The sequence below is a fragment of the Watersipora subatra genome, chromosome 11 (assembly GCF_963576615.1).
Source record: "Watersipora subatra chromosome 11, tzWatSuba1.1, whole genome shotgun sequence".
NCBI lineage: Eukaryota > Metazoa > Bryozoa > Gymnolaemata > Cheilostomatida > Watersiporidae > Watersipora > Watersipora subatra.
Window position 1 is genome coordinate 31,714,713 of NC_088718.1, and position 27,975 is coordinate 31,742,687.

At 37.7% G+C, this 27,975-nt stretch overlaps 1 protein-coding gene across 1 annotated transcript; it reads left to right on the forward strand.

The window, feature by feature from the left end:
* Window positions 1–368: 368 nt before the first annotated feature.
* LOC137408393 (uncharacterized) lies at window positions 369–26,035 on the forward strand. The gene is made up of 14 exons (XM_068094905.1): window positions 369–488; window positions 931–1,136; window positions 1,715–1,853; window positions 2,516–2,615; window positions 4,530–4,654; window positions 4,813–4,940; window positions 5,376–5,537; window positions 6,496–6,768; window positions 10,035–10,229; window positions 13,564–14,351; window positions 16,061–16,270; window positions 22,168–22,370; window positions 24,083–24,294; window positions 25,202–26,035. The coding sequence occupies exons 1-14, from the start codon at window positions 395–397 to the stop codon at window positions 25,427–25,429; spliced, it is 3,063 nt and encodes a 1,020-aa protein (XP_067951006.1). The 5' UTR covers window positions 369–394; the 3' UTR covers window positions 25,430–26,035.
* The last annotated feature ends 1,940 nt before the right edge of the window (window positions 26,036–27,975 follow it).

A 27,975-nucleotide genomic window follows, 5' to 3' on the forward strand; every position in this document is an offset into this window, starting at 1 on the left:
ACATTTGGTTAGTACCCACTAAGGCTTCAGTACAACATTTGATTCATTTTTAGTTATTGACATATCAAAAAGCTGTGGTAACTTTTTACAGTTGTCAGGATGCATAAAATTTATAACATCTCACATAGTTATAACTATCTATAGTTGTGTCTATCTATAATTTAATGTGTACTACACTAAAAAGCTACTAAAGTTAATATGTTAGTTTAACTGTCTCACCTTCAAGTTGGTCACTAAACTAGTAGTGTCTCTTAAAACATTTTTGCGATCTAATCTTGTGAACTCTTCTCCTCTGCCAAAATCTGTTTTTGTTTCTCTCTTTCAGAATTTGTTTGCCGCTTTGGAGTGTGCATACACATAACGCACTATGGCCCAAGTTAGAACAGCGTCTCAGATGGAACAGGTGTGGGGGAGACCGGCATTAGGGGGAAGTCCTCAAGAGTGGTACAGGCAGCAGACCGTTACTCTCTTACAGGAGCTTCATGAAGGTTGGTGGGTTTCACTTATCTGTGTTGTATTTCACCTGGTGGCTCAAATATGGACAATAATATTGGCTCACAAGTATAGAACTGTTATACGTAAGGTTTCTATGTCATGTTAAACTATGTTCAGCTATAATGTTAGGGTATGTTTCAGATATAATGTTAGGGTATGTTCAGATATAATGTTAGGGTATGTTTAGATATAATGTTAGGGTATGTTCAGATATAAAGTTAGGATATGTACAGATATAATGTTAGGGTATGTTCAGTTATAATGTTAGTGTGTGTTCAGATATAATGTTAGGGTATGGTCAGATATAATGTTAGGGTATGTTCAGATATAATGTTAGGGTATGTTCAGATATAATGCTAGCATATGTTCAGATATAATGTTAGGCCATGTACTGACAGTTTCATTGTAATGTCAGCACTTGTTCCATTATTTTAGAGATAGACCCTACAGCTTTAGAGGAACTACAGATTCAGTGTACTCAATTCAACCTTGACCCAGATGTGATGTCTCAACTGCTCTCAACCAAAAATCTGACTCAAGTTCTACAGATATTGCTGGCTCACAATGGCAATCAGCTTCACCAGCTCATCCTTAAGTTAAATTATTTGGTGCCTCAAATACTTCATGATTTGAAACCAGAGGTGAGTATTACAACTTCCTGTTCTACAGTGATCCTTTATTTTTCATGGTTATTCGGGAACGGCATCCCTGTGAATAATGAAAATTAGCAAAATAGAAGAAATTTATGCTGCTACTGCTTGCCTAGATTCATTAGAAAATTTTGAGGATCAAGGGCATTTAAGAGGCGTGATAAATCACTTTTAAATTTTTACTTTTCACAAAATGTTACAGGAAAACAACATACTTTTTTGACTGCTATCACAAGTATGCTTATGGTGAGATCTCTCTGGACTTCAGTGTGAGAGAGGTTTATATATTTTGTGTACTTGGGTTTTTTTTATAGCTCTGTTATTTTAATGAATATTTTTGACCCTGTGAAGTATGGAAGTTTCAAAAGCTGTAGGGAATTAGGGATGGATTACTGGATTATGGTGGGATTACTGCATTTCAATTTCTATTGTTTCCACTTATTATTTAGCAAGCTGCTTTTGTTGTAACAATAATGACTTCATTGAAGCTACTGAAACATGGGCTGGTCTGTTGGTAGTTAGTGCTCGATCATCATATGTTATTAAACAGTCATACAATGCTGCTGTAGGTAAAGGACAAGCTCATTTGGTTAAGTGAGACGGCTATACAACCGAATGTCGCAGTCAAAGGGGCTATCCATGGTCGAGAGGAAACTATGGCTCGCCTTATGGCTCTCTTAGATTTCAAAAACGACAGGAATACCAAGCGTAAGATACAGCTATTTAGGATGACACATAGTAGCTAGTAGCTGACACATAGTAGCTAGTAGCTGACACATAGTAGCTAGTAGCTGACACATAGTAGCTAGTAGCTGACACATAGTAGCTAGTAGCTGACACATAGTAGCTAGTAGCTGACACATAGTAGCTAGTAGCTGACACATAGTAGCTAGTAGATAACACATAGTACTTCGATAACAGACGAATCATACATTAGGCTGATTTTTCATCTGTAGCGCAGTTCATTTTGACGTCGGCATCGTATTTTCTAAAAGTATTGATTGGTAATTTTTGCAGTTCTAAGAGCTGTGTCTGTCTGTTTGCCACGATAAAGGAAAAAAATACACCATGCAGGAATCAAACCCAGATGGTCTGATTCTCAGTCAAACTCACTACCATCTGGGTCTTTCAACCACCTTACCACAGAAGATAAGGATTGAGAATCTATTTATTACACACGACGGACGATCTCTCATGCCGCAGGGGACTGCTATTGTACCGGTTATCATAATTGTTGTCATCTGTCAGCTATCTGTGTAATGTCAGTTTTGTCATCTTTTCACCGCTAAGCAGAGTTCGTATACACCATCCGTGATAATCAAATATGCATTAATTATATTAACACTTCTTTGGTGGACTGGCTTTTGTAGTCATTAATATCTGTGGAATGCCTGGAATAGGAAAGAGCTTCCTGGTGAAACACCTATATGACGAACTCACGAACACAAACAAATTCTACGTGGATGCTAGGTAGGTGGTTTCATTGTTTCTATTTTTATTAGACCTTAACACAAATTGAGCCAAGAGGAAAATCATCGGTTTACAGCAATTGGCCCACTTCACAATTGGCTAACTTTTATTCCTTAGTTGCTCACACTTTTCATAGTATAAATAATCCTAGTCGGAGCCTACTCTTGTATTCAGGGCTGTATCTACCTGTTTGAAAATGGTACTGCTGCAGGAAGAGTCCGAGAGGGGTGCCGCGCGCCCTCTCGGCAGGAGGGTGGGGTTCTGGGGGTTCTCCCTCGGAAAATTTTTAGTGTAATCAGTCAAAATGGTGCAAATGTAGCCTACTTGGTTCCTGATAGGGCACATGTTCTAACAGCAAATTGGACATTATAAACCAGTTTTCCAAATAAGAAATGTTTATTGAGATTGTCTTTAACAACGCTTATTAAAGATATAATGTGAATGAAAGCTGCTAAAAGGGTTGGCCACAGCTAGCATAAGGTAGAATTATCACCGGGTACAACACTGAATGATGTAGGAGACGAGTAGTCTCCTATGAAATAATTTTAAAAATTAAAATTAATAGAGCACCATTCTTAAAAATAATGCACTTATAATATAGTCTATAATACTGAGCAATTAAGAGATGTAAGTTTGTGCCATGAATGTTACATGCATTTATTTCAATGAACAAATTTTGTTTGTACATAAGCATTCATTTGCATGTATACTACTAGAAAAAAATACAACCATGTAGCCTACAATTGTCTCTGTTTGAAATGCTTAGAAGCATTCCTTTCGGTAGAGTCCAACGCTATAACGTTGCCATATGAGCTACCATAACGATCATTTTTCTCTGCATATTGCAAGCATAATAAAAGTCCAAAAAGTTTACATCACTTCTATCATTTGAATTGTTTTTATTCTGATCAGACAAAAAATCGCTTATGATCACAGGATCAAATGATTTTTTATATAACCGTTTTGAAAGTCGAGCCGATGTTGACTGGTTTTTCTAACTTTTATTCTTTTTCAAGAAAACGCTATTTCGTTAGCTTTTAGCACAAAGTAACACCTCTAAGATAATCGTTTCATATTGCAATTCATTGACTAATATCTTGTTGATGATATTTAAAACTTACTAGCATTCATATCCTTTGTTTAATGTTACTAGACGACATCTTTATAAACGTCTACCGAAAGCGACATAAATCTCATTTCCCTACGCAACCGATAAACGACATTTTGGTCGTTTCCCCAACCAAAGGGTTAAAATCCGGCAAAAATGACGTGAATTCCGAGATTTTGAGCCTCAAAAAATGGTACTGCCATGGCAGTAGCTGCTGTATTGAAGGATATGGCCCCGTTTGTATTATATTGTTTCCAGAGCTGTGCCCCATTTTATAGCACCTTGTATTGTAGGTGTTTATAAATAACTTGGAGTTATCCTCATCTTATGAATGTAGCTTGTGCTATGATATATTGTTTTGCTGGTTGTGTTTAAAACTGTTGGAGTTATTCTCTCCTTATAAAGGTAGTTTGTACTAGGACATTTAGGTTGGCTAGTTGTATACAGAATAGTTGGGATTATCCTTACTTAATAAAGGTAACTTGTGCTATGATAATTTGTTTGGCTGGTTGTGTATAAAGTAGTTGGAGTTATCCTCACCTTATGAAGGTAGCTTGTGCTAAAATATTTTGTTTGGCTGGTTGTGTAAAAACATAGGTAGAGTTACCCTCATCCTATGAAGGTTACCGGCAATATGCTATTTCGTTTTGTTTGTTGTGTATAAAATAGTTGGAGTTATCCTCACCATATGAAGGTACGATGTGGTATTACATTTTGTTATGTTGGTTGGACATGTTTTAAATAAATGTGCTAATGTATGTTTCATTTGTATTTCATTGTATGCAAACCACACAGTCTCTTTTTAGCGGAGTGACTAAACTTGAGGATCTGAAGCTAGAGATTTTCAAGCAGTCCTTCATTCCAACCAGTTTTTCTTCCTCTGAAGATGTCATGAACTGCTTTCTTAGCTTTCTGTTGCTAAACAAAAAAGGTTGTTCACTACATAATTTATTCCTTTGACTAAATTTAACAAACCCGCGCAACCAATGTACTTGAAAAGTTATGAGTTTGGGCTATTTGCCTACTACCGTTCACTCTTTCCGGTTACTATAGTTTGTCGTTCTTATAACTCTCCATATACTTTTCCAGACACGTTTGTGCTGATCATCGATGATTTGTCTGGACTTCTGGATACTAATAACAAGTCGTGTAGAGCACTGAATGTTCTAGAATTTCTTAACGACGTCATGCTGAAGGTTCTCCAATCATCCGTCGAGGTGAGAAAAAGTCAACCTTCTTGTCCTTCCTTTTCAGGCAGTTTTCTCTAGTCTTTTGTGGTGTGTTTGTGCATTTGCATGCCTGCATTTTTTGCGTGTGCTTCTTCATCTATCCTCTCACCGTCATCCCATGAAATCACAAGAGGTTTTTCTATTCTAATATTTCTTATTCTTACCTCTTACTCGTCACTTTTCTACAGTCTAGCACAGATAAAGTGTGCCTAGATCTTATGTAATTGTTTCCGCTGAAATCACAAGCTTATCTCTCCCACCTGTTTTTTTTTCATTTTTGATCTACTCATCTGTCCTTTGACTAGTTTATGAACAACCTATTTCTGCTCTTACTCAAATTAAATATGTCAGTAGATCCACGAACATTTCCGCTTAGATTAGAAGTTTGTCTCTCCTACCCGCTCACACTTGTCAGTGTTACAGTTGAAGATGGTGGTCACTAGCCAATCACTGTTCATGATTGATGAGTCATCAGAGCAGCCTCTCCTTGTTCCTATTAAGAAAAAGATGAAAGAATACACGAGAGATCTGCCTCTTTCTAAGTTGCCTGATTCAGACGCTGTCAAATTCCTTGGTCCGAGTTTGGTATGTAAATATAGAAATTTTAGAAGTAAGTTTACGCGTTACTTATATTAAAGTTATATTAGACAATGTGTTTACATGTTCCTTATGATAAACTTATATTAGAAGTATGTTTACATATTACTTATAGTAAAGTTAGATTAGACAGTTTGTTTGCATGTTACTTATAATAAAGTTAGATTAGACAATGTGTTTGCATGTTACTTATAATAAAGTTATGTTGGACAGTACGTTTACATGTTATTATAGTAAAGTTACATTAGACAATGTGTTTACATGTTACTTATAATAAAGTTATGTTGGACAGTACATTTGCATGTTACTTGTAGTAAAGTTACATTAGACAATGTGTTTACATGTTACTTATAATAAAGTTATATTAGACAGTATGTTTATGTGTTACTTATAATTAAATTATGTTGGGCAGTATGTTTACATGTTATTCAGGTCAATCAGTAAATTTCATTTATAATAAATGAAATTTATTGTAATAGCTGTTCGTTACTTCAGTTATGGCAGGTGGAATCACATGGTTCACATTATTTTGAGCATTTGGTTAGTACTAGCAGTAATGTCATACAGAAATGCATGCTTGTATGTTTATTTTTCTTATAGTAAAATTATGTTACTCCATATTTTATAGTTGTAACCTATAAAAATTAGATTTGTATACAAGGAGTCTTGTATGGCCTTAATAATGTATATACTTGCACGCTACTGTCTCCATTTATCTAGTAGCCATATAAACTTATAGACAAGACTAGCTCTCAATATAATTTTATATGAATTTTTTACCTAATTTTGGTCTGCTGCTTTCATAAAGACTGTTGCAAATAAAAAATATAATGTGCTATTATATGCAAACATAGATCTCTTACCAGCTCACGCCATCAATAGAAGGTGGTAAATCACTTGGTACAACTCAACAACTGTACATTCATACTTATTATATATATTTTAGCAAAACCTGAGTGAACACCATAAGAGACATCTTGTGAGGCAGTGTGATGGACATCCTTTGTCTCTTCACCTGATGAGTGAGTTGGCTAGCACTGACTTCACTCCCACCACTGAAGTTACTCATATCTCCTCAGAAGATGTAGAGCAGGGAGTTGACACTCTGCTCTTGGAACTGTTTGAGAAAGCCTTCAATAAGCTGTCAGCTGAGAACAGAAAGGTTCTGTTTGCTGTTGTTCTCTTTGATTTGAGTGCCCCTCTTCGAGCTCTCCATTACGTGAGTTTTGATATATATGTAGAGTTTATCTCTAGTCGGAATATCTTTGTTTAATCATTACTGGTGGTCTCTTTTATATTTAATAGTAACAGCTAGTGATGTACGCTTGCCATTATCAGATGTTTTTGTTGTTTTTTTACGTGATCTTAATGTGAGTCTGTAACACTTGTCAACGTAGTCTTATATGCACAAGTGGACTCCTGATCATGGGCCGTATTACCGACTTTCCATCGACTCTGAAAATAGTTATAATAGCACAATTCCTTTTGAACTAAATATAGATTTTTGAAGCTCCAGTGTTGTAGAACTCAATCAAAAGTACAGAAATTCCTTATACGTCCTTTTACTTTTATTATTTTGGTTATCTGTTTAGAAATGCTCATAACAATTTGTTTATATGTAGTATTATATGCCCAAACCTTTTGATACTGTCATTTATGGTGCAAATCTTCATAAAACACTGTCATTTGTTCAGTATCTCAAAAACTTTTTTTGTCAATACCGCAAATAATTATACAGCCTTTTAACGAATGTCTCATATAAAACCATGTAAAAAACTAAATGACATGTTAATAGTGCAGTAAAAAGTAATATTTACTATAATAAGAGTTGTGTTGATCCGTCTTTTCGAAGCCACACTAAAGGCCCGTGCACACTATCGCTCAAATCAACGTTTAGCTGTGCAATGGACTGCAACGATTTACTGTTTTGATGCCATCACCAACGATAAGGTGTACACACTATGAGTGATTAGCTGTAAGTGATCGTTAACCAACAACCAGTTAGAAATTACGAAATTGCGTTGACAACTGCCGAAATTGAATCCGATGCAGTCAACAACCAGCCAATCGAGATCCTAACAGATGCGATCATCGGTGTCAAAGCTCAACATGTTGAAAGTTCATCGCATCGTTGCTAGCAACGATTACGTTGGTGGCTTATCGCAAAATGTCATAGTAGCTGCCCATCGCTGCGGTCAATCGCACAACTAATCATCGATTTGAGTGATAGTGTGCATGAGCCTTGGGAGCGTTGTGGTTTTTTAGCGGTTTTTTAACGTTAGCGTTAGTTTTTTGAGGCCCTGGTTAAGAGGTAGAGAGGGCAACTTTGTAAGTAGGCACACATTAATCAATAACATTGAGTACAGTAGACTCTCCTATAACATAAATTCCACCTAATGTAAAGAATTTACGTGGATGTAACATCAAATACGAAGCCTTTCTATTTAAAAGGCCAAAGGGATGAATTCGAGATGATCTTGGAGCAGATCAGGCAATTTACACGTATTTTACTGTTCGTGTAATGTGATGTCCCTGTAACGGAAAACGTTCTCGAATCGTAGTGCTTACCTGCGTACTTTTGGACATACCTATGTACAGCCAAACCTTGACTTCCAATCACTCCTACATACAAATTTTCAACATACCACATATGGCTTGCGTGAAATATTTGTCTCGATATATAGAGTTCAAACATAAGACAGCTCAACATTTTCAAAACATCAAAGTGTTGCAAGGAAATGTAATAACCTGGTAGAAACTTTAGATGAATCATCAAAATATTCCAAATATACAAATCAGGTTAAAGTATATTATATCTAGTGTAAGTTAGAGTAAGTTAACTCCTGTATCCCTATCACCCACTTTGCTATCAAACCTAAGCATTGTCGAATCTACACTAAGTTCACATGTCTTTAGGATAAAGTAACAACAAACAATATACAAACAAACCAAAATACAATGTTTTATTTAAGAATATTTGCTCCAACATACGACGGTTTCAGCGTATGAAGGTTTCAACATACATAGCAAAGATCAACATGAATTATCGTCATATGCTAAGGCTTAGCTGTATTGTTGTGAATATATAGGTATGTGGGGATGTATTTATAATAGGTGAACTGCTCTCTATGCAGGTAGTTCTATTGAACATTCTACTCGAGCATATGTGTAGTTTTATTACTGTATTTCTCTTCCTAGATTAAGAGCGCTTCTGTTCATAGTTTCTCCAACCCAACTTAGACTTTGGTCAATAAGCATCATATGTTGGCAAACAAAATGAATATTACAATTAATAAAGTTCCATAAATATTATATATAACTGCTAAAACCTCAAAGCCAAGCAGCACCATGTTCAGATGTTTATTAAAACTGGACGCTATATTTTGCTCAGATTGTTGACAAGCATTAATGAAAATGTGAAAGCTTTGTTTGTACTCTAGCGAAATGCCCGTCGTTGCACGGGTATTTAAAAACAGCTTATAAAACAGTGACAGGTAATGTGGTTGCCTGCCACTTGCCACTAGCCTGGCACTTTGCCAACAGCTAATTTGAGTAAGGTCTTACTAATAAGAGCTGTGAGAGCAAGCATATAATTACATTGCGCCGTAACGGAGAGCGGCAGCATATTTTCACCCACATAGCGACATATATCGACCAATGCATCCATCAATCGTGTGTCGCTAAATAGGTAAGATATTTGCCTGGCAAAAGGGAAGTTCCAAGATCAAATCTTCAGTGATAAAGGTTCTTCATTCCAAGATTTTAATAGCTATAGCCGGACAAACTGAAGGACACACAAACTTCGAGATTTATATTTAGACTAGCTGTGCTACCCAGCCTTTCCCAGGTATAAAAAATCAGCTTATAAACAATGAGAGATGATGAGAGTTGCCTGCCATTTGCTATTAGCTTAGCATATTGCCAACGGATAATTTGAGTAAGCTTACTAATAAGAACTACCCCTCTCCGTGACGTTACACCATCACGCTGTGTCGTAATGGAAAGCGGTAGCGTACTTGCTTCCATGTAGCGCTATGTATTGCCTAGTGAAACTATCAAGCTCCCGTATCTAAATTGGTAAGGCGCTGGACTGGAGAACAGGAGGATGCGAGATCAAATGTTCTGCTGTATGGATTCTTTATTCCAGGATTTTAATAGCAAAGATGGACCGATACAACGACAGACACACACATCAACTTTAAGAAATGTATATAATATATAGATGATACATGCATATCATTTATTTTTAGCACTCGAAACCTAGAGCCAAGACCGTTCTGGGAAATTTTTTCCTTCCTGATCCTTACCCGAGTAAACTCACTTTATAGTTTCACCTTTTTTCCCATATTTATGGATTACGTAGGATTATGATATTTTGGTTGCTTTATGGGTATATTTCTTTGCACTCCTATCCATTCTTTATTTAACAAATGATGTTTGTTATATTTAGCATCTATCATATGCTGTTGACTAACTCTCCCGCAGATCACCCAGTCTAGAGAATCTTTTGACAAGTTTTCCGAGCAAATGTGGCGTGACTTTGACAGTGGCTTCTGGCTGCGAATGCAGAAAAAGACTAACCAGAAGGATGGCTATGTCAAGCTTCATCATCCTCGCATCAGAAAGTTTCTGAAGAAGAAGGAACGGAACTCTCCTGAAGATGTGGAATTTCATCTTACAGTAAGTGTTCAAGTCGTAGTTGTCTTCTGTAGAAGTATCGAGTATTTTGGCTTTTGTTATAAATTTGTATTACAGTAGAACCTCGGTTCTCGAACACAATCCGTTCCAGGAGGTTGGTCGAAAACCGAGTTGTTTGAGATTTGAAACAGGTTTTCCCATTAGAATTAATATATATAAGTTTTAAGCCGTTCCAACACCCTGAATGTTTACCTTTTTAGTATTTTATACATTATTTTATGCATGAAATTGCACATTAAAATGCTGACCAACACATAAAAAGCAATGTATATCTCAGAAAATGTTAAGCAAAATGGCAAAGACACAAATAACATAAACATAAATGTAACCCAGGCTAATCGTACGTTCGCGTTGTCGTAATCTTCCATACGAAAGATTACGCTAACATGAACGTGTAAAAATAAAAAAAAAGGATAAAGAAAACAATTATGAATAGGATTTTTTACTCAGCTACAGGATGTTCTTTTCTCTTAAAATATCTATTCAATAACACTTGCTTCTGCCTTCTTTTTAGCACTTTTCGGAAGTGGTTCTTGATAGTGTCGTTAAAGTCATTGATGACTCTGGTGGCTGCAGCTTTATCGGGGTGGTGGAGTTCGACGAAATTCTGTAACTCGGCCCATTTACTACACATTTGTTTAATCTCGGACAATGTGACAACAGTTGGTCACGGAGAGAGCGATCTACACCCGTACGCCGCTCAGCATCCCACCCTCACGTACGCACTCATGCGTCGTACCGGCGTTCGAACTCTGATTTTTGTTCGAGCTACGAAGCAAGAATTTCTCCAATTTTTTGTTCGGACTCCGATTTGTTCGAACTGCGAGTCGTTCGAAAACCGAGGTTCCACTGTATTTGCTAAGTAGTCATGACTTGATAGGGTTTTTACAGTTTGAAAGCCCGCGAGTCAATCAAATATTATTTTAGATATTATTTATACATTAATGCATAAATGCGTCCTAAAAATATTTATTTATTCGCTAGCATACTTTGTTTTTTTTAGACTTTTTTCAAGCATGTACTAAAGGGGCGATTACACATGGACAACTCGTCAGAGTTGTGTTTCCACCGGTAGAGTTTGAGTTTAAAAGGCTGCCAGTCTGTCGACAGTTTGAAATACGTTTTTGCAAAGACCATACACCAAACCAAATCAAACTCTGACTATGCAAAATGGGTCACTATTTTAGCCAATAAAATACAACATCAGTATTCATTTCATTTTGACAGCTTACTAGCATATAAACACCAAAGAGAGTCACTCTGTTGTTACATGCTATTGACTGTATGCATAATAATTATAGTAACCAGTAATTACTAATTAGTATTGATTTCAAATTATCTTCAAGTAAATCCACATAATGCTCTTTTACCTGATTTATTTTGGAGAACAGAATAAATCGAAATTTTTCTGGTGTTATTGCTAGATATGTTTGGTCAATTTTATGTTGTACTTCGTCAATGATATCTATCAAAATCTGACAAACATAGTAGGCAGCATTGCACCGATCTGGTGTTGGCAACTGGGACAAAGCTGTTTGTACAATTTTCCATTTTACACTGAACTGACTTTTTCGGGGTGGAAGCAGTACCCTGGGGTAAACACATTTATGCTCAGCAGACCTCGGGTAGAACTATAGCTTTATAGCTGAACTAGTTATCTACTGGTAGTAATGAGAAACTTTGGGCTCGTAGCACAATCGCTCATGATACCTTGATCAGTTCTCACAAAAAATGTTAGCTTTTTAGCAAGGTTTACAAAATGAACAATGCTTGCATGTAGCTTAGTCTGTAAAATAAATATAAAGACAGCGTACGTAAATCAGCAGCCATGCTTATATCATAGTCAGCTTTAGAGCATTTAGGCAATATTGGTTTAATTGTTTCCTACTGGCAATTTATTTTGTTTATATCTACAGGATTTGAACTAATTTTTATTATAAATAATAAATGATATAAAAATGAATAATTGTAGTAAAGTTATACGTACTAACTTACAATAATATGTAATAAGTTATGAGAAATGTTGAATAAAAATTGGACAGTTGTTTTATTTCGAGATTTGAAAAGATTAGTATTGCTCAACCATGGCTTACACCAGATTTCTGGACAGTCTGTCTGAGCTTGCTATCGGTGTGCTTCATTGGACCATTAGGTCATGACAATGTTAGTATTCAATATATAGACCTGGGATCTTGTCAGATATCACAAGAAATAGTTATTGCAATGGTGTAGGAACCATCACTATTATACTCCTTTAATGATACAATCGGGCGATGTCGCTTCATTAACATTCTTGACCACTCCAGAAGTATAATTATCAGTTTCTGGTTTTTTTTGTATGATGCCGCTTGAAATACCGAAGAAAAACTGCAAACTTAATGAGCTAAAATGTCTATTGTTAAAGGTAATATTTTAGAAAATATTTTGAATCCAGTGTGTTTGTAAAGGACATATCGAGCAATCCTCGAGGTTTCTACGCTTTATTAGAGCCAGCCATTGTTGAACCCAGTTTATCAATTTGTTTTATCAGTAGCATCAATTTCTAATAGAGGGCATGTATACAACAAATATACACGACGTCGATCCAGTGCGAGTGTCTCATCTGTGGTGTGGCAAGGAAACTTCTGCGATCCTTTCATTGTTGAGGCTCTGGCCTGGGGTTAGGCTGGTCATTTCTCTTTCCGGTCGGTTTTTGGCAGGCTAGCTTGTCTTGGGCCGAGTCGAGTGCCAGCCTGTATCTCTAGTGCCAGGCTAAGTAGAGGGCCTGCCGACGATTGTCACATGTTCACATCATGGCGATTTTTGACATTTTTTAAGGATGAAGTCGCTGTTTCAAGATTTGGGAATATTGTTCGGTTTAAATGTTGAAGCATTAGAAAAGCGCTGACACTGCTAAAAGTTGGCAGCGCTGAAATGTCGGAGCAATAAATTTATTCGTAACAGTCTATTTGCCTTATTTTATTAGTTTATTAGTTTTTGCTGCCCAATCTATAGCAACGATTGATCACAATCAAAAGATAATAAATCATTAAAGAATTTCTTTAATGATTCCCTAGTTGTTTATATATAAAACATTTATCACCTGATATCTGGGTCGTCAATCACTTAGCATGTTAGTATATTGGTCAATGTTGGTAATTATCATCAATGTTGCCAATGGAAACGTTCTTCGGTATAAGTCTGCTAGCTTGCTCCAATGTCCTGGTTGAAACGTTTGAGATGGAAAGATTAATAAAATCGCAGTTGAAAAAATATTTTTAGCACAAAACTCGTAGCTGTCATCATTTCATCATGTCATGTTTCATAATCTTTGCAGTTAAAGAAATGCTTTGTTACTTTCCACATCGACAAACTGATTGACATCGGAAAGAATTGTGTTCCTGAACGGCCATACAAGCCCGACTTTGTACGGAAATCGTGTTCCAAGTTCCTTCAAGACCAGCTGAACTTCAAGAAAGCATTGGTCTTTATCAGGGAACTCAAGGATCCTTTTATTTTTTTCACAAGAGACTTCAAGGGTGTCGTCATGCGGTCTCCGTCAGACGTGGCTCATCTCTTTCTCTGTCTTTGCCAGTTTCATGACTGGTTCAATGGCACGCTGTTGGAGACTCTTTCTGAGCTTTTGGACCATAATGCTGCTGTACAATATCGACTTCTCACCCAGACACTCTGTGGAGCGATCCTCGCCATCAGCCGTAACTGGGATGACTTGGACGAGTTTCTCAAGCCTCACAACAAACATGTCGACGCAAAGTGCATCATAGCAACCTCTCAAGACCTTTTCAGTCTATGCAAAGCCTTGCAAGCCTTCGCCAGCGGTGCTCTGTATGTCCACAAGTTGAAGGTAAAGGAAGTTGGTTTGGAGAGTCTGATAGAGAAGAAGGATGCCATGTTGGATGAGGCTACGAAAAAGCTCAATTTAAAGCATCTCGGTGCGGACTGGAAACGAGTGAGGATGTATTTTTCCATTCACGTATCGCTGTTCAAAGCAGACTCTCTTGCACCTCAAGTCAAGCCGAAAGTCAGCGCACTTGAGGCTGCCTATAAGATTTGTTACCAGGCCAAGACCAAGTTTATTTCAGAAGTTCCCATCCTCCTGCCTGAGTAAGTGGTTTTTTTTGGGTATGTTCTAACTGAATACATGGTGGGACTACTTAAGGAAAGAAAGATGTGATCTGTATGTACTTTAGTTAATACATTGGTGCCTTGGCGAGATTATATTCAGGGGAATTGTCCCCGACCTGATCTTACACGCTGGTCAACTCGGTTGTGTAATTTCACTTAGTTTTTACTTGCGGTTCACGTATGTGGTTACGAAATTTTGGCCACTCTGCAACGTGCGTCATATTTCAGAATCATTTCAGAATAATTCCAAGTTTTCAAGTTGATTAGAATATTAGTTTTTGAGACATCGCAAAAATCCCGATTGCACTTCTTACCAAGCGAGAAATGAAAAATTGCTGCCGACAGAAAGTTAGTTTTTATGGACACATTGGTTGAAGTTTTTAGTAATGAAGAATAAAAAATAAACAAAACTCGAATGTTTTTTTTTCTTAGCAGCAAAAGATTTACACTAAAAACTGTTTTTTTTTCATGAAAGAATATACACACTTTATCAAGTTTGGTATGCATCAACCATTACATTTCTTCAGTTATTTATATAACGTCCCACATTTGAAAAAATGTGAAACAATGACTATACTTTATTTATATTTTTTATCGAGTTAACCAGTGAACTAATAGTCACCAAGCTTTTTTGTATTTTACTAGTTGAATGCTTGGCATTGCTCGGTTAATAAAAAATTTTTACATGGAAAATTCATTTTATTCAGCCAAGTTTTTTGCTTATTTAATATATTTTAATTGCCTAATATAATTAGCAAGTTACCTTTAGTAACTTGCTATAATAAAAGAGATTATTATAGCTTGAGCCAGCGTTAGAAAAGAATTACGTCATGCACCTTATGGGTGCTAGCCGAAACGTTAGTATTTTAATCAATCGGCATTGAAGATTGGCAGGTGTAACAAGTGTGTTGCGCACTATTATCCATCATCAAGGCCTGTTGGACACATAGCCAAGTTGTTTAGCGCGCCTGTGTGTAAAACTGGAGATTTCAAGTTCATATATCTCGTACAAAACATGTTTCTCATACTTTGAACTTCATCACTGTAACTGGACAGACAAACGACAGACAGACAAACGACAGACAGACAAACGGCAGACAGACAAACACTGAGATTTGTAAATATAAATAATATTTTATCTTTTATTATATTTAAACTTTTTATAGTGTCATTGTGTCAAAATGGCAGCATCTATGTGAACGTGTGTGTCAGTCATGCCTAGTGCATCGCCTGTGTTCCAGATATCATGCACTATGTTTCCATAGCGCGGTTAATCCACAAGTTTACATTATTGATTAGATAGAAATGCCAAAATCCTGCATGTCCAGCGATTTTTTTACTCGTATATTCTAGCGTATCTTTCATGCATGCAATAAAACAGCACTTGCAAATAATGCGCCAGAAAATACCGTGTAACCGATTCCACTTTAAACATTTTCCACTCTTCAGTTATTCTTATTTCAAAAATGTGTGATTAAGCGAGACAAAAGCTCGCGACTTTGATCTCTGACTTAGAATTCCTTATCTTTTTTAACAAAATGGCCGCAACATGCGAATGTACATTGAAGCACTTATCACACGGTAACTTATCGTGTGCACAACTCCACATCCATGTCATCCGCTCTATGTAAACATAGTGATGGTGATGCTTCAGAGTTGGTCAGCATCCTTTGCTATAATTTTTACAGCGTTTATATGGCTCTAGCGGATTACAAATCACGCGAAGGGCACCTATTTAAGGAAAACCCGAGTTCTGCCTGTGAGCGCTATAGAACCTCTGTGAGTTTCTTCGAGTATGTCACTGATATGTTGAAGACACGGAATATGGAGAACAGTGTGATGGCAGCAAGAAACTATGATGGCCATGCTACACTCGTGCGCAGCTGGGGCTTTGTTCTGTAAGTCAGACCATCTGTTTCAGCTCTGGAGAAGGAATTATGCTGTCTGTTTCAACATACGTTCTTAAGTGTATATGCCTTTTCCCAGCTAAAAGTAAACTGGTAGGTGGGTTTACTTGAAGGTTCCTAGCTTTAAGTAAACTCTAAAATAAAATTTAAAGAATATTTTAATATTCTTGACTAAGCGAAAGTTGTTGCTACTCGCGTTAATACATCGAATCTCTCACTTCATCGGCTCATCGCGTCAGACCCTCGCGTTCTAATTAGTTTGAGAACATTTGTACACCTTCTTCTGGCTAACCTTTCTTTGTTCTTCTGCCAATCTATTATCTTTACTGTTACAGCATTTCTCTGTCACATTTCTCAACTGAGAGCTGTGTTTAAAATGTTGCAAGATTTTGACTATTTAAAATTAGCTCATGACTCACTAGATATCTAGACACTAGACATCTAGACACTAGACATCTAGACACTAAACATCTAGACACTAGACATCTAGACACTAGACATCTAGACACTAGACATCATCCTCGACGCTGTCTGTACTTAGACTCAGTTAAAAGACAGATCGAACTGTCAGCTGAGCGAGCATTCATCTGCTCTTCCATTTCGTGGCTCATGTAGGTTAACCAGTTTGGTGTCTTTTGGGTCACAATGCCACTGTACAGTATCGACTTCTCATCTAGACACTCTGTGGAGCGATCCTCGCCATCAGCTATAATTGGGACAAGTTTCTTAAAAGCTAAAATTCTAAAAGCTTGAAAGCTTCGTTGTTTCATGAGGAAACATTTTTCCTTCATTTGTGCTTCAAGAAAAAACAGCACGACGCTGCCATACTTCATTCATTTTTTTCCTTTATCACTGGTAGTTGTTCTTATTACTTGTCTTTTTTCTACAAATCTCACCAGGTCATCAAGTCGTAAAAGAATTGATTTTTGTACTAGTTTCTTGCACCTGTACCATCCTTAAAGAGGAGCTTGAACAAAATTTCAGTAGATTTTATCAGAACATATCAGTATTTTTCTATCATTTGCGATTGTTTTTGATATTGGAAGTGGTCTGACTGCCAGGATGTTTCAAGGTTAAAGTCAACAAAGCCTGATCGTGGCTAAAATACTCAGAAGAAATGTCACTAGTTGCTATCGTTGATATCGACTATTGCGTGCAAGCTGCAGCATCTCTATTCTGTAGGTCTCTATGCAACCATAAATGTAATAATCGTACCTTCATTTGAGCATTTTTAATAACGATCCCGTTTTGTTGTTTTTAATCTTGAAACATCCTGACAGTCAGATCACCTCGAACATGAAAACAATTGCAAATGATTGAAAAATACCGGCGCTCTCCAATAAAATCTACTAAAATTTTGTGCAAGTTGATCTTTAAAATTCTGGTCTGTTATCAAGCAGCACTCCGGAAAAGCTGAATTTATAAGAGGAGGTCTTAAGCTGATGACTTGCGACGAGCATACACTTTGGTGCTCATTGAGGCCGAGGGAAAGGTTGATATAATTACCATGAAGAGCGTACGTAATTAGTTGACTATTCATCATGTTGATTTCGAAAACCTTATATCGTGAGAATAAAAATGTAATTAGGATGGATGGTACAGCTGTTCAAACAAATACTAATTTTTTAAGTTAGTGCACTTGAAAAATTTTAAAACCAAAATCTGTAAAATACATACAAAGCAAATATTAACTTGATTAATATATTAACTCTTTCGCTATGGAAAACCTTTGTAATGGTTGTCATATACTGTTCATTCTGCCAAAAGGCCTAGATATAATGGCTTGTGTATGTCATTCATTTTGCTTGAAAGCCTTTATAATGGCCTGCCTTAGTTTTATAGAAAAACATTCATCATCGATCACAGGAAAAGCAGATCTACCCAAAGATTTGACACAATAAGTTTAGTATAGTAGCTTATCATTGTGTTGAAAATAACAAACTAGTGAGTTTTTTCTTTTCTCATAATTAACAGCATAGTATCGTGGTTTTTCAATATTGGGCATCCGATGTTTCTGATCATTATATTTTTATAATAGAGTATGGGGTCTGCGTTGTGGGCAAACGTAAATCGCATTTTTTGCAGCCGGCTTCACTAAACTAAAAAGAAATATTGAACGTGGCTTGCATTCGTCAAAAGCATTAAGTCTTGTGCCAAATTTCCTGCTGACTCCAAAAAACTTCAAATTCATTCTCTACGGCAGAAACTGTTACAGCAAAAATACCAAGCGTGCATCAGCAAAAAAAATTTTGCATGAATTAATTGCGTCTGAACGAACAAAAATTTGTCTTAAAAGAGTTGAAATTCAATCCGAGACAGTAGCTCAAGTTTTTATGTCTCTTGAATGTTTGACAGTTGAACTATTCACTTTCATCCAACAATCTTACCCTAATCAACATTGCCACTGCCTCTGTTCGCTAATCAACATTGCCACTGCCTCAGTACACTAATCAATATTGTCACTGCCTCTGTACACTAATCAACATTGCCACTGCCTCTGTTCGCTAATCAACATTGCCACTACCTCTGTACACTAATCAACATTGCCACTGCCTCTGTACACTAATCAACATTGCCACTGCCTCTGTACATTAATCAACATTGCCACTGCCTCTGTACACTAATCAACATTGCCACTGCCTCTGTACATTAATCAAAATTGCCACTGCCTCTATACACTAATCAACATTGTCACTGCCTCTGTACTCTAATCAACATTGTCACTGTTTCTGTACACTAATCAACATTGCCACTGCCTCTATACATTAATCAAAATTGCCACTGCCTCTATACACTAATCAACATTGCCACTGCCTCTGTACACTAATCAACATTGCCACTGCCTCTGTACTCTAATCAACATTGCCACTGCATCTGTACACTAATCAACATTGCCACTGCCTCTGTACATTAATCAACATTGCCACTGCCTCTGTACACTAATCAACATTGCCACTGCCTCTGTACATTAATCAACATTGCCACTGCCTCTGTACACTAATCAACATTGCCACTGCCTCTGTACTCTAATCAACATTGCCACTGCCTCTGTACACTAATCAACATTGCCACCGCCTCTGTACCCTAATCAACATTGCCACTGCCTCTGTACACTAATCAACATTACCACTGCCTCTGTACGCTAATCAACATTGCCACTTCCTCTGTATGCTAATCAACATTGCCACTGCCTCTGTACACTAATCAACATTGCCACTGCCTCTGTACGCTAATCAACATTGCCACTGCCTCAGTACACTAATCAACATTGCCACTGCCTCAGTACACTAACCAACATTGCCACTGCCTCTGTACACTAATCAACATTGCTACTGCCTCTTTACACTAATCAACATTGCTACTGCCTCTGTACCCTAATCAACATTGCCACTGCCTCTGTACACTAATCAACATTGCCACTGCCTCTGTACGCTAATCAAAATTGCCACTGCCTCTGTACCCTAATCAACATTGCCACTGCCTCTGTACATTAATCAACGTTGCCACTGCCTCTGTACCCTAATCAACATTGCCACTGCCTCTGTACCCTAATCAACATTGCCACTGCTTCTGTACCCTAATCAACATTGCCACTGCCTCTGTACCCTAATCAACATTGTCACTGCCTCTGTACACTAATCAACATTGTCACTGCCTCTGTACCCTAATCAACATTGCCACTGCCTCTGTACCCTAATCAACATTGCCACTGCCTCTGTACCCTAATCAACATTGCCACTGCCTCTGTACCCTAATCAACATTGCCACTGCCTCTGTACGCTGATCATTCCACGCTCATTGTTATTAAACAATGGATGTGCCCAGCCCTGTAATGGTGCGTCTACACTGGCCGACACCGACTCCGATTAGGTGCCAATACCCCGACTCAGACAGGTACCTCCGACATTTCACGTATGGGTGCCGACACCGACTCCCACTTTACATTGCAACGATCAAACGATTTTTGTCGGTACCAACAGCCAATCACAGCGTTTCGCCGTTCTGACCTTCACCCGACCACGCGAAGACGAGTACACATAAAAATCAACGCGCTTGATGTGGAAAATTATATACTAGTACTACACTACTACTACAGTAACTGCTCCTACTACTACCGCTAGAAGCAACTACTGAATGCCAAGCAATGAATGAATGATGAGGCAATGAAAATCCGAGCAAAGAACTGTACGTACAGTTCTTTCGTCCGAGTAATTACAATAAATAAAATGAATAATGAAGAAGATTGAATGGTGAATGTATATTTGTGGTAGTAGTAGTGTGATGGACGCCGGGCCAACACTACACTTCTTGTAATTATTTGTTTGTATATATTTTATATGTCTGTAAATATTTTATTATATGAGTTGTCCTTTTTATTCTCTTTTTATTGTTGGCCTTGTTACTCGTTATGCTATCAATTGTCATCGTTTATGTTGTCATATCAACGCACTAGCGGGCCTAATTATTGGCCATTTAAACATTGCTAGCCGGTGTTCTCACTCGGTCCCGTTAGCCGGAACGGACAATTTTATTGTATATAAGGGAGCAACGCTCACTTAGTAGACAGAGCAAATGGCGTACGCTCCTCGGCTAGTGAATTTCCTTCGCTAATAAAACATTGAATGAAATCACACGCAATTTATTTCTGTATGACATAATCTAAATCGTGCCAAGTAAGGGCCGGCAAATTCCTTTACAGTAGTACTAGTAGTAGAACTAGTAGTAGTCGTACAATTGGCTATTCACTTTTAATTAATTTAAATTAAAGAAAAAACTTGATTTTTTGGTACTCTCGCGTTCACATCGTTGCTAGCCATGCTGGTTCACTATTAAAAAGAGAACGAGGGAAAGTTTAATGACAGTCTCCTAGCCTCTCATTAAACCTAGCCCTTTCGTTTCAGAAACTTAGCACTGTCATTAAAGCCTAGGCTCATTTAATCAGAGGCTCCTAGCTTCTGATTGGCTGATGAGCGTCCGATTTGTCGGTGCAACCGGGCACTGCTGGGTTTCTCCGACACCGATCTTTCTGTTCACACCTACCGACACCGACTCATCAAATTTGTCTGTGCACGACAAAATCGGCCAGTGTAAACGCACCATAATTATTGTGGTAATTTGCTGCTTCTTCTGCTGCTTGACAATTGTAATTTAGTGTTTACTAGTACTGGTTATCACCATGTACTGTGAGAGATCATCGGGTGTAACAAGTTTGTGCACAATTATTCCATGATGCAGCTAACTGGTGTTTGGTTGCTCAGCTGAATATCTAAGTTTGATTCCCGGGCGATGCATTTATTTTCCTAACCTTCAAGTGTGGCTTCGGACTTGAGAGAGTGAGAGACTCGACTTCTGTTGCAGCAAAGACTAGCTAAATGCTCAGTGTTGCACGGTTAATAGATTATTTACCTTTTTGAATTTGAGTAACTTACCTGGAAAGCTAGATCTTTACGAAAACAAAACCTACGTTTTTGTCCAGCTTAACAACTGCTGGCAACAGTGCTGGCAACAGTGCTAGCAAGCGCTTCAAGCGTGACTATCTTAATCAATGTAATGATTATTTGCTCAATGAATCCAAGTAGCTTAATGGGGAAGTTTACCATCTTTAGATCGAGAGGTCGTGAGATCAAACCCAGTTCCATGCAGATTTTTCATAGCTAGATTTTATTTGCTGTAGCTGGACACAGGGTTTAACAAAAAGGTAAAAGACAAACACTGATCTACAACTGCCTTCACAGATGTAGATTTCACAGCATCTAAGCATCTTTCTGAATGAAAAAGCGGCTCTAAACATGCTCACTGTGCCCTGCTCTCCCCTTTCCTGTGTTTGGGTTTTTCTTTCACTCGTCTTTGTTTGGTAAATTACAGACTGAATAAAATTCTGATTTCAGGGTCAAGGCAGCAAAAGATGAGCGTTCAGAGGAAGCCACCAATTTGTTCATGATCGCAAAGGACATAGGAGCTAAGGCTATAAAAATATGGGACTTCAAAGCCTTATTTAGCACTTCCAAGGCAGACATTTTCATGGCTTATGTCCATCAAGCGGCCGCTTTCACCAATTTGGCCAAATATCACCACGAGCGACCGAAAGAAGGTGCGTTATTGTTATTCAGCTTCTACACTACACTTCTTAGTCTTCACAAGCCAGCGTATTTCTGACCAACATACAGCCAGCATATGTCTGACCAACATACAGCCAGCATATGTCTGACCAACATACAGCCAGCGTGTCTGACCAACATACAGCCAGCGTATGTCTGACCAACATACAGCCAGCGTATGTCTGACCAACATACAGTCAACGTATGTCTGACCAACATACAGCCAGCGTATGTCTGACCAACATACAGCCAGCATATGTCTGACCAACATACAGCCAGCGTATGTCTAACCAACATAAAGCCAGCGTATGTCTGACCAACATACAGCCAGCTCACTTGTACTCCAGCGCTTCATAGAGAAGTCACCTGGCATGAATTATATGAAATGGCTGCTTTGGTAAACATCAATAAGTCGAAAACTTTCGCTTCATCTAGAACATTGCTCTTTTCCACCAACATACTCCCACTATTACAAGAAAATGTGCATTTTTGTGGCTGATTCACTTCCTTAGCATTGTTAATAAAATTAATCCTCTGGCTTTTTATTAGACTGCTAATGACCCTCTCATTCTACAATAAAGCCCCTTTTTTACAATTCTTTTAAACCGTACATTTATTGTTTTAAGCCTGATTGACTGTTCTGGTTTGTGAACATTCGTTGGAATGTAATTCAACATGATTTTAATTTAAAGCGGAAGCTACTGCCAGGACACTAGTTTTCACTGTAATACGACCCGCTTAAAACCATTGTTATAGGTTTAGAAAAAAGTGTTACTTTCAACTGGATTTGAACTCCCATCTTTCAGATTAGTAGACCGACCTGCTAACAGCTGTGCCAATCACCTGCATTTTGCATTTTAGAATAGTTGAGCATATACTTAATCTCTGGGCTTTATCGGCACACATGATGATCTCTCACAGTAAACCCGACTGTCGGAGTATTAGTAAGGAATAAAAATAGTAAGCTGCTCTTGCCTAGCCTGTAGCTATACTAGTTTATTACGTTGTGATATGGCATTTGAACTGAATATATGTTAGTGCAACACAATAGTTGCCTAAAAATTCACTTGAAAGTATCCTGAAAGGGAGAAACTGTCAAGGCTATCATAAGAGCACGAAACACAAGTTTATTGGACATTACAATTACATTGCTACTAATGATCAACTTGACCTGCTGAATTTCTTTAATGTTTTGTGAATTTTCAAAAAATATTTGTTTATGTATCTGAAGTAATTTCTCTCATTTCTCTCTAAACTTTCCAAACCGTGTCAGATCTTTGAACAAAAGTGAAATAGCTAACTATTAAAAATGGAAGGAAAACACAGAAAAAAAATTTTGTAATCACTGCTTTAATAATAATAATAATATCCATTCGTGTGTCTGTAGCCAAAGTTGAATGTAAGGAAAAACAATGCATCATATGGGATTTGAACTCACAACTTTCAGCATGTTAATTGCGCTAATGCTTACTGACATTCCAAAAAAACTGTACGTATAGTTATTACACCTGATGATCTCTCTCCGCACGTCAGACTGCCAGGGCACTAGTGGTTATAATTGAATACTCCATCGCCCCTACCAACTAAACTATTGACAGTACTAACTTTGCAAGCCAGCTATCATATCGTTGTTGCTGCATATTGTCGTCATAGCAACCGATACTGTAGAATAGTCGTTCTTCTAACAACATCGTTTTTAATGCAGGTTCTTTAGTGAATGCGCTCAAATACAAATTTCAAATGCAAGCTTTGAAGTTTTATGGAGAGGCATATAGCCTGCTCAAGGAAGACTACAGGAAGTGCCACCTCATTGCGGGAGACCCACGACTAGAGAAGTTAATTGTGCAGCTGCCATTTTTTATGAGCTGTACTGCGACTCCACCTGAAAGCATTGCCAAGGTCAAGTCTAATTTACAGGTAAATGATGTTTACTTTCCCTATCATTTATAGTACATAATTCACACCGTTCCAAGGAAGAAATGGGACTCATACCTATAAGCAATGCAATCTTTGTATGTATATCTATCAGGGTGTGCCCTATTTGTTTACTAGTCAATGGTTGATCACCAGTGAGTAGTTGGGAGTACTAGCTATGTACACTAGTCAGTAGTTACGAGTACAAACTCCGTACACTAGTCAGTAGTTAGGAGTACAAACTCTATACACTAATCAGTAGTTAGGAGTACAAACTCTTTACACTAGTCAGTAGTTAGGAGTACAATCTCTGTACACTAGTCAGTAGTTAGAAGTACAAGCTCTGTACGCTAGTCAGTAGTTAGGAGTATACACTCTGTACACTAATCAGTAGTTAGGAGTACAAACTCTGTACACTAATCAGTAGTTAGGAGTACAAACTCTGTACACTAGTCAGTAGTTAGAAGTACAAGCTCCGTACACTAGTCAGTAGTTAGGAGTGCAAGCTCTGTACACTAATCAGTAGTTAGGGGTGCAAGCTCTGTACACTAGTAGAGTCAGTAGTAGGAGTACAAACTCTGTACACTAGTCAGTAGTTAGAAGTACAAGCTCCATATTCTAGTCAGTAGTTAGGAGTACAAGCTCTGTACACTAGTCAGTAGTTAGAAGAACAAGCTCTGTACACCAGTCAGTAGTTAGGAGTGCAAGCTCTGTATGCTAGCCAATGATTACAAGCACAAGCTCTGTTAGTTGCTGTTATATCATAATGTGTAACCTTGACAATGCGCTGCACACATGAAGTGTTGTATCCGGTATGTTTATTAGGCATACTCATGTTATTATGCACTATGAGTAGCTAGCAGAAATATAATTTGCTTATGTACATTTCAATCCGACTAGTATGTTTCAGGAAATCGCTCAAGCCGTCCGTAGCGCTGCCCATCAACAGCTGACTCTTTCCGGCTCAGAAGTTTATGCGTCGACTTCTGATGATTATGAAAGTCGTAGTTCAGATGACATGGAATGTGAGGAGACAACCACCGCTACATCATTACCTCTGCCCTCAGAAAGCATTTCCAAGGTTGCTGGATCTGCAGATGTGGATAGTATGCATGATAGCAAGAAAAGGAAATTATGAGTGGCATTTTATTACCCGCTCGAGATTCCATACTTTGTTGGTTCTTTTTAGCTTTTTCTTCAGTGTTGTTAGTTTTTTGAAGTTCTGTTTCAGATTTCCCAATGATCACGGTGAGCTATTTATATATCAATTGTGGACACGCAATCATTTCAGTTTTATATTTGTGCTACGACAATTTGGACATTGGTGTATTCCGTTATGCTTTCTTCATCATTTGAGTATATATTTGTTTATTTCCATGTTCAACCTCTAGCAGGTTTAACACATGCTAATTTTGTATTTTGCAATGTCTGCAATTTTGTTGTAGTTGTTCATATTTTGCGTTAAATATGCACATTTTGTTGTGATTATGTATATTTTGCTGTGATTATGTATATTTTGCTGCGATTACGCATATATGCACATTTTGCTGTACACATTTTAGAATGTCAATCATCCATTTTTTATACCCTGAAAGGCACTTTTTGTATTACTAGATTAAGAACCTCTTCATATAATGGTGTATTTTTATTTCATTCATGCTTCAATCAATTAAGGCACTTGCATTGAAGCTTTAAATTCTATCATATAGGTAAGCATTTATAAATATATATTTTCATGTGGCCACCCACTTTTGTATTTATATATGCATATGCTAGAATATCAATTCCCCAATTTGTTGTACTAAATAGAAAATGCTGTGTTAACTACCGTCTGGTGAGCATGTTTTTTATAAATTTCAAATAGAACTCGTGAGCACCATATAACCTTGGGAATGAAATAGCTGTGATAATGACAGCTGAATTAGTCTGTCACATTGTTCTCTCAGTATATACCTCAGTATATATACCTTGAAAATGTTTATCATTAATTATTTAGTTCCTTATCAAAAATAGCCTGAGATGGTCAGGCCAAGTACACAGAATGGAACTAGATTGGCTTCTCTGTCAACTATTATACTCACAAGTACATGTATGTAACAGAACTGAAATCAAGGAAGGCCTAGACTCCACTATGAAGATTTAGATATATTGAATATTAAATGGAGGCAGATCAACATAAACTCATAGCAGACGACCGTGTGCAGTTGAGCTGTTTGGATATCTGCTTTTCTATGTAAGCCACAACCAGGGTCTTGCCACCTCAATTGACAGCATGAAAGAGAGGGAGGGAGAAGAAAGGGGAAAGAGGGTGAGAGAGGGACAGAAAGGGGGAGAGAGGGAGAACGAGAGAAAGAGAGAGAGGAGAACGAGAGGAGAGGCTAAGGCAGAAAGAGACAGACAGACAGACACACGCACGCACACACACACCCACACACACACACACACACTTCATAGATATTATAACTGCCTATAATGACCTAAGGGTTAACTTGCACCTTGGTGTGGTAGCTAGTAGTAAACATCACATGAAGTGTGTGTTATCAGCTACAAACGTATTTGAACAGTTTTTATTAGCTCGGCTTTATCCCTGTTGAATTCCTTCTCCTTTTATCTCTTACTGGTACTTTGGCCCTCACACAAGTTGTGAGAGATTGTCAGCTGAGCCAATAAAGCGTGGTGTAACTTTGTATTTCAGTGCATTCACCAAGGAGCCTGTATTAAAAATGATGTTCAAAAAATGATTCAAAATCAGTTGTCCTGACAACAATGTGAATGTGAGCTAATCAACAATGTGAGCTAATCAAGGATATGATAGTAGTCTTTCAAAGTTACTCCTGTTAGTAGCTCAGGATAGGGGTGATCAAGTCTTTGGTTATAACTAATAGTAGCCTCCTAGTCTAATGATCTGTGAGAGATCGTCATATGTAGTAACTATACCAACAGTTATTGTGGAATGCCAGTAGTGGTCAACTGGCTCAGTTGTCATGCTAAATGTCGCAAGTTCAAGCCACATGTGATGCAATCTTTCTTCCCACTATCTATCCATGGTTGCTTTCAATTTTTAAATTTCCTAGTACCCAGGCAGTCAAGTGAACTGGGAGAAAGTGTCAGCCGAGTCCATAAAGCACAGAGAATAACTACAGCACAATTTTTCAATGATTTGTAGTGCGGCTAACTGGTGCAGATGTTACTATGTTGGGTTAGTAAGCCAAATGATAGAAGTTTGCATCTTGCATGATGCAATCTTTTTTAACACCTCAAGTTGTGGATTTCGACAGATTGCGGAACAGACCCGCTTTTTATATAGTAAAGAAAATCGAACTACTCTTTTGGCTGATGTACTTTTGTTTTGTTGACAGCTTCCGGACAACTTAGTTTTCTTCCTGTGCTATTTTTTACTCCTGAGACATTTTACCCCCATATATTTACAAGACTCCTCCTTTGTAGGCATAGTTTGCTGTCGAGATAATGTCTCCAGTTTCTGGCGCAGACATCTGCTTTGTGGGTGCCTCTGAGTCTGCATCTATCAATTTCATGTCTACACTACATTTTAGCACACGCACGCACACGCACGCACGCACACACACACTATAGTGTGTGATGGAAACATATATGTTTCCATCACGTGCATATTGTGTTTGTACAGACGCTTATGGTCAAGATCCTGTTTGTAAGTATAAAATT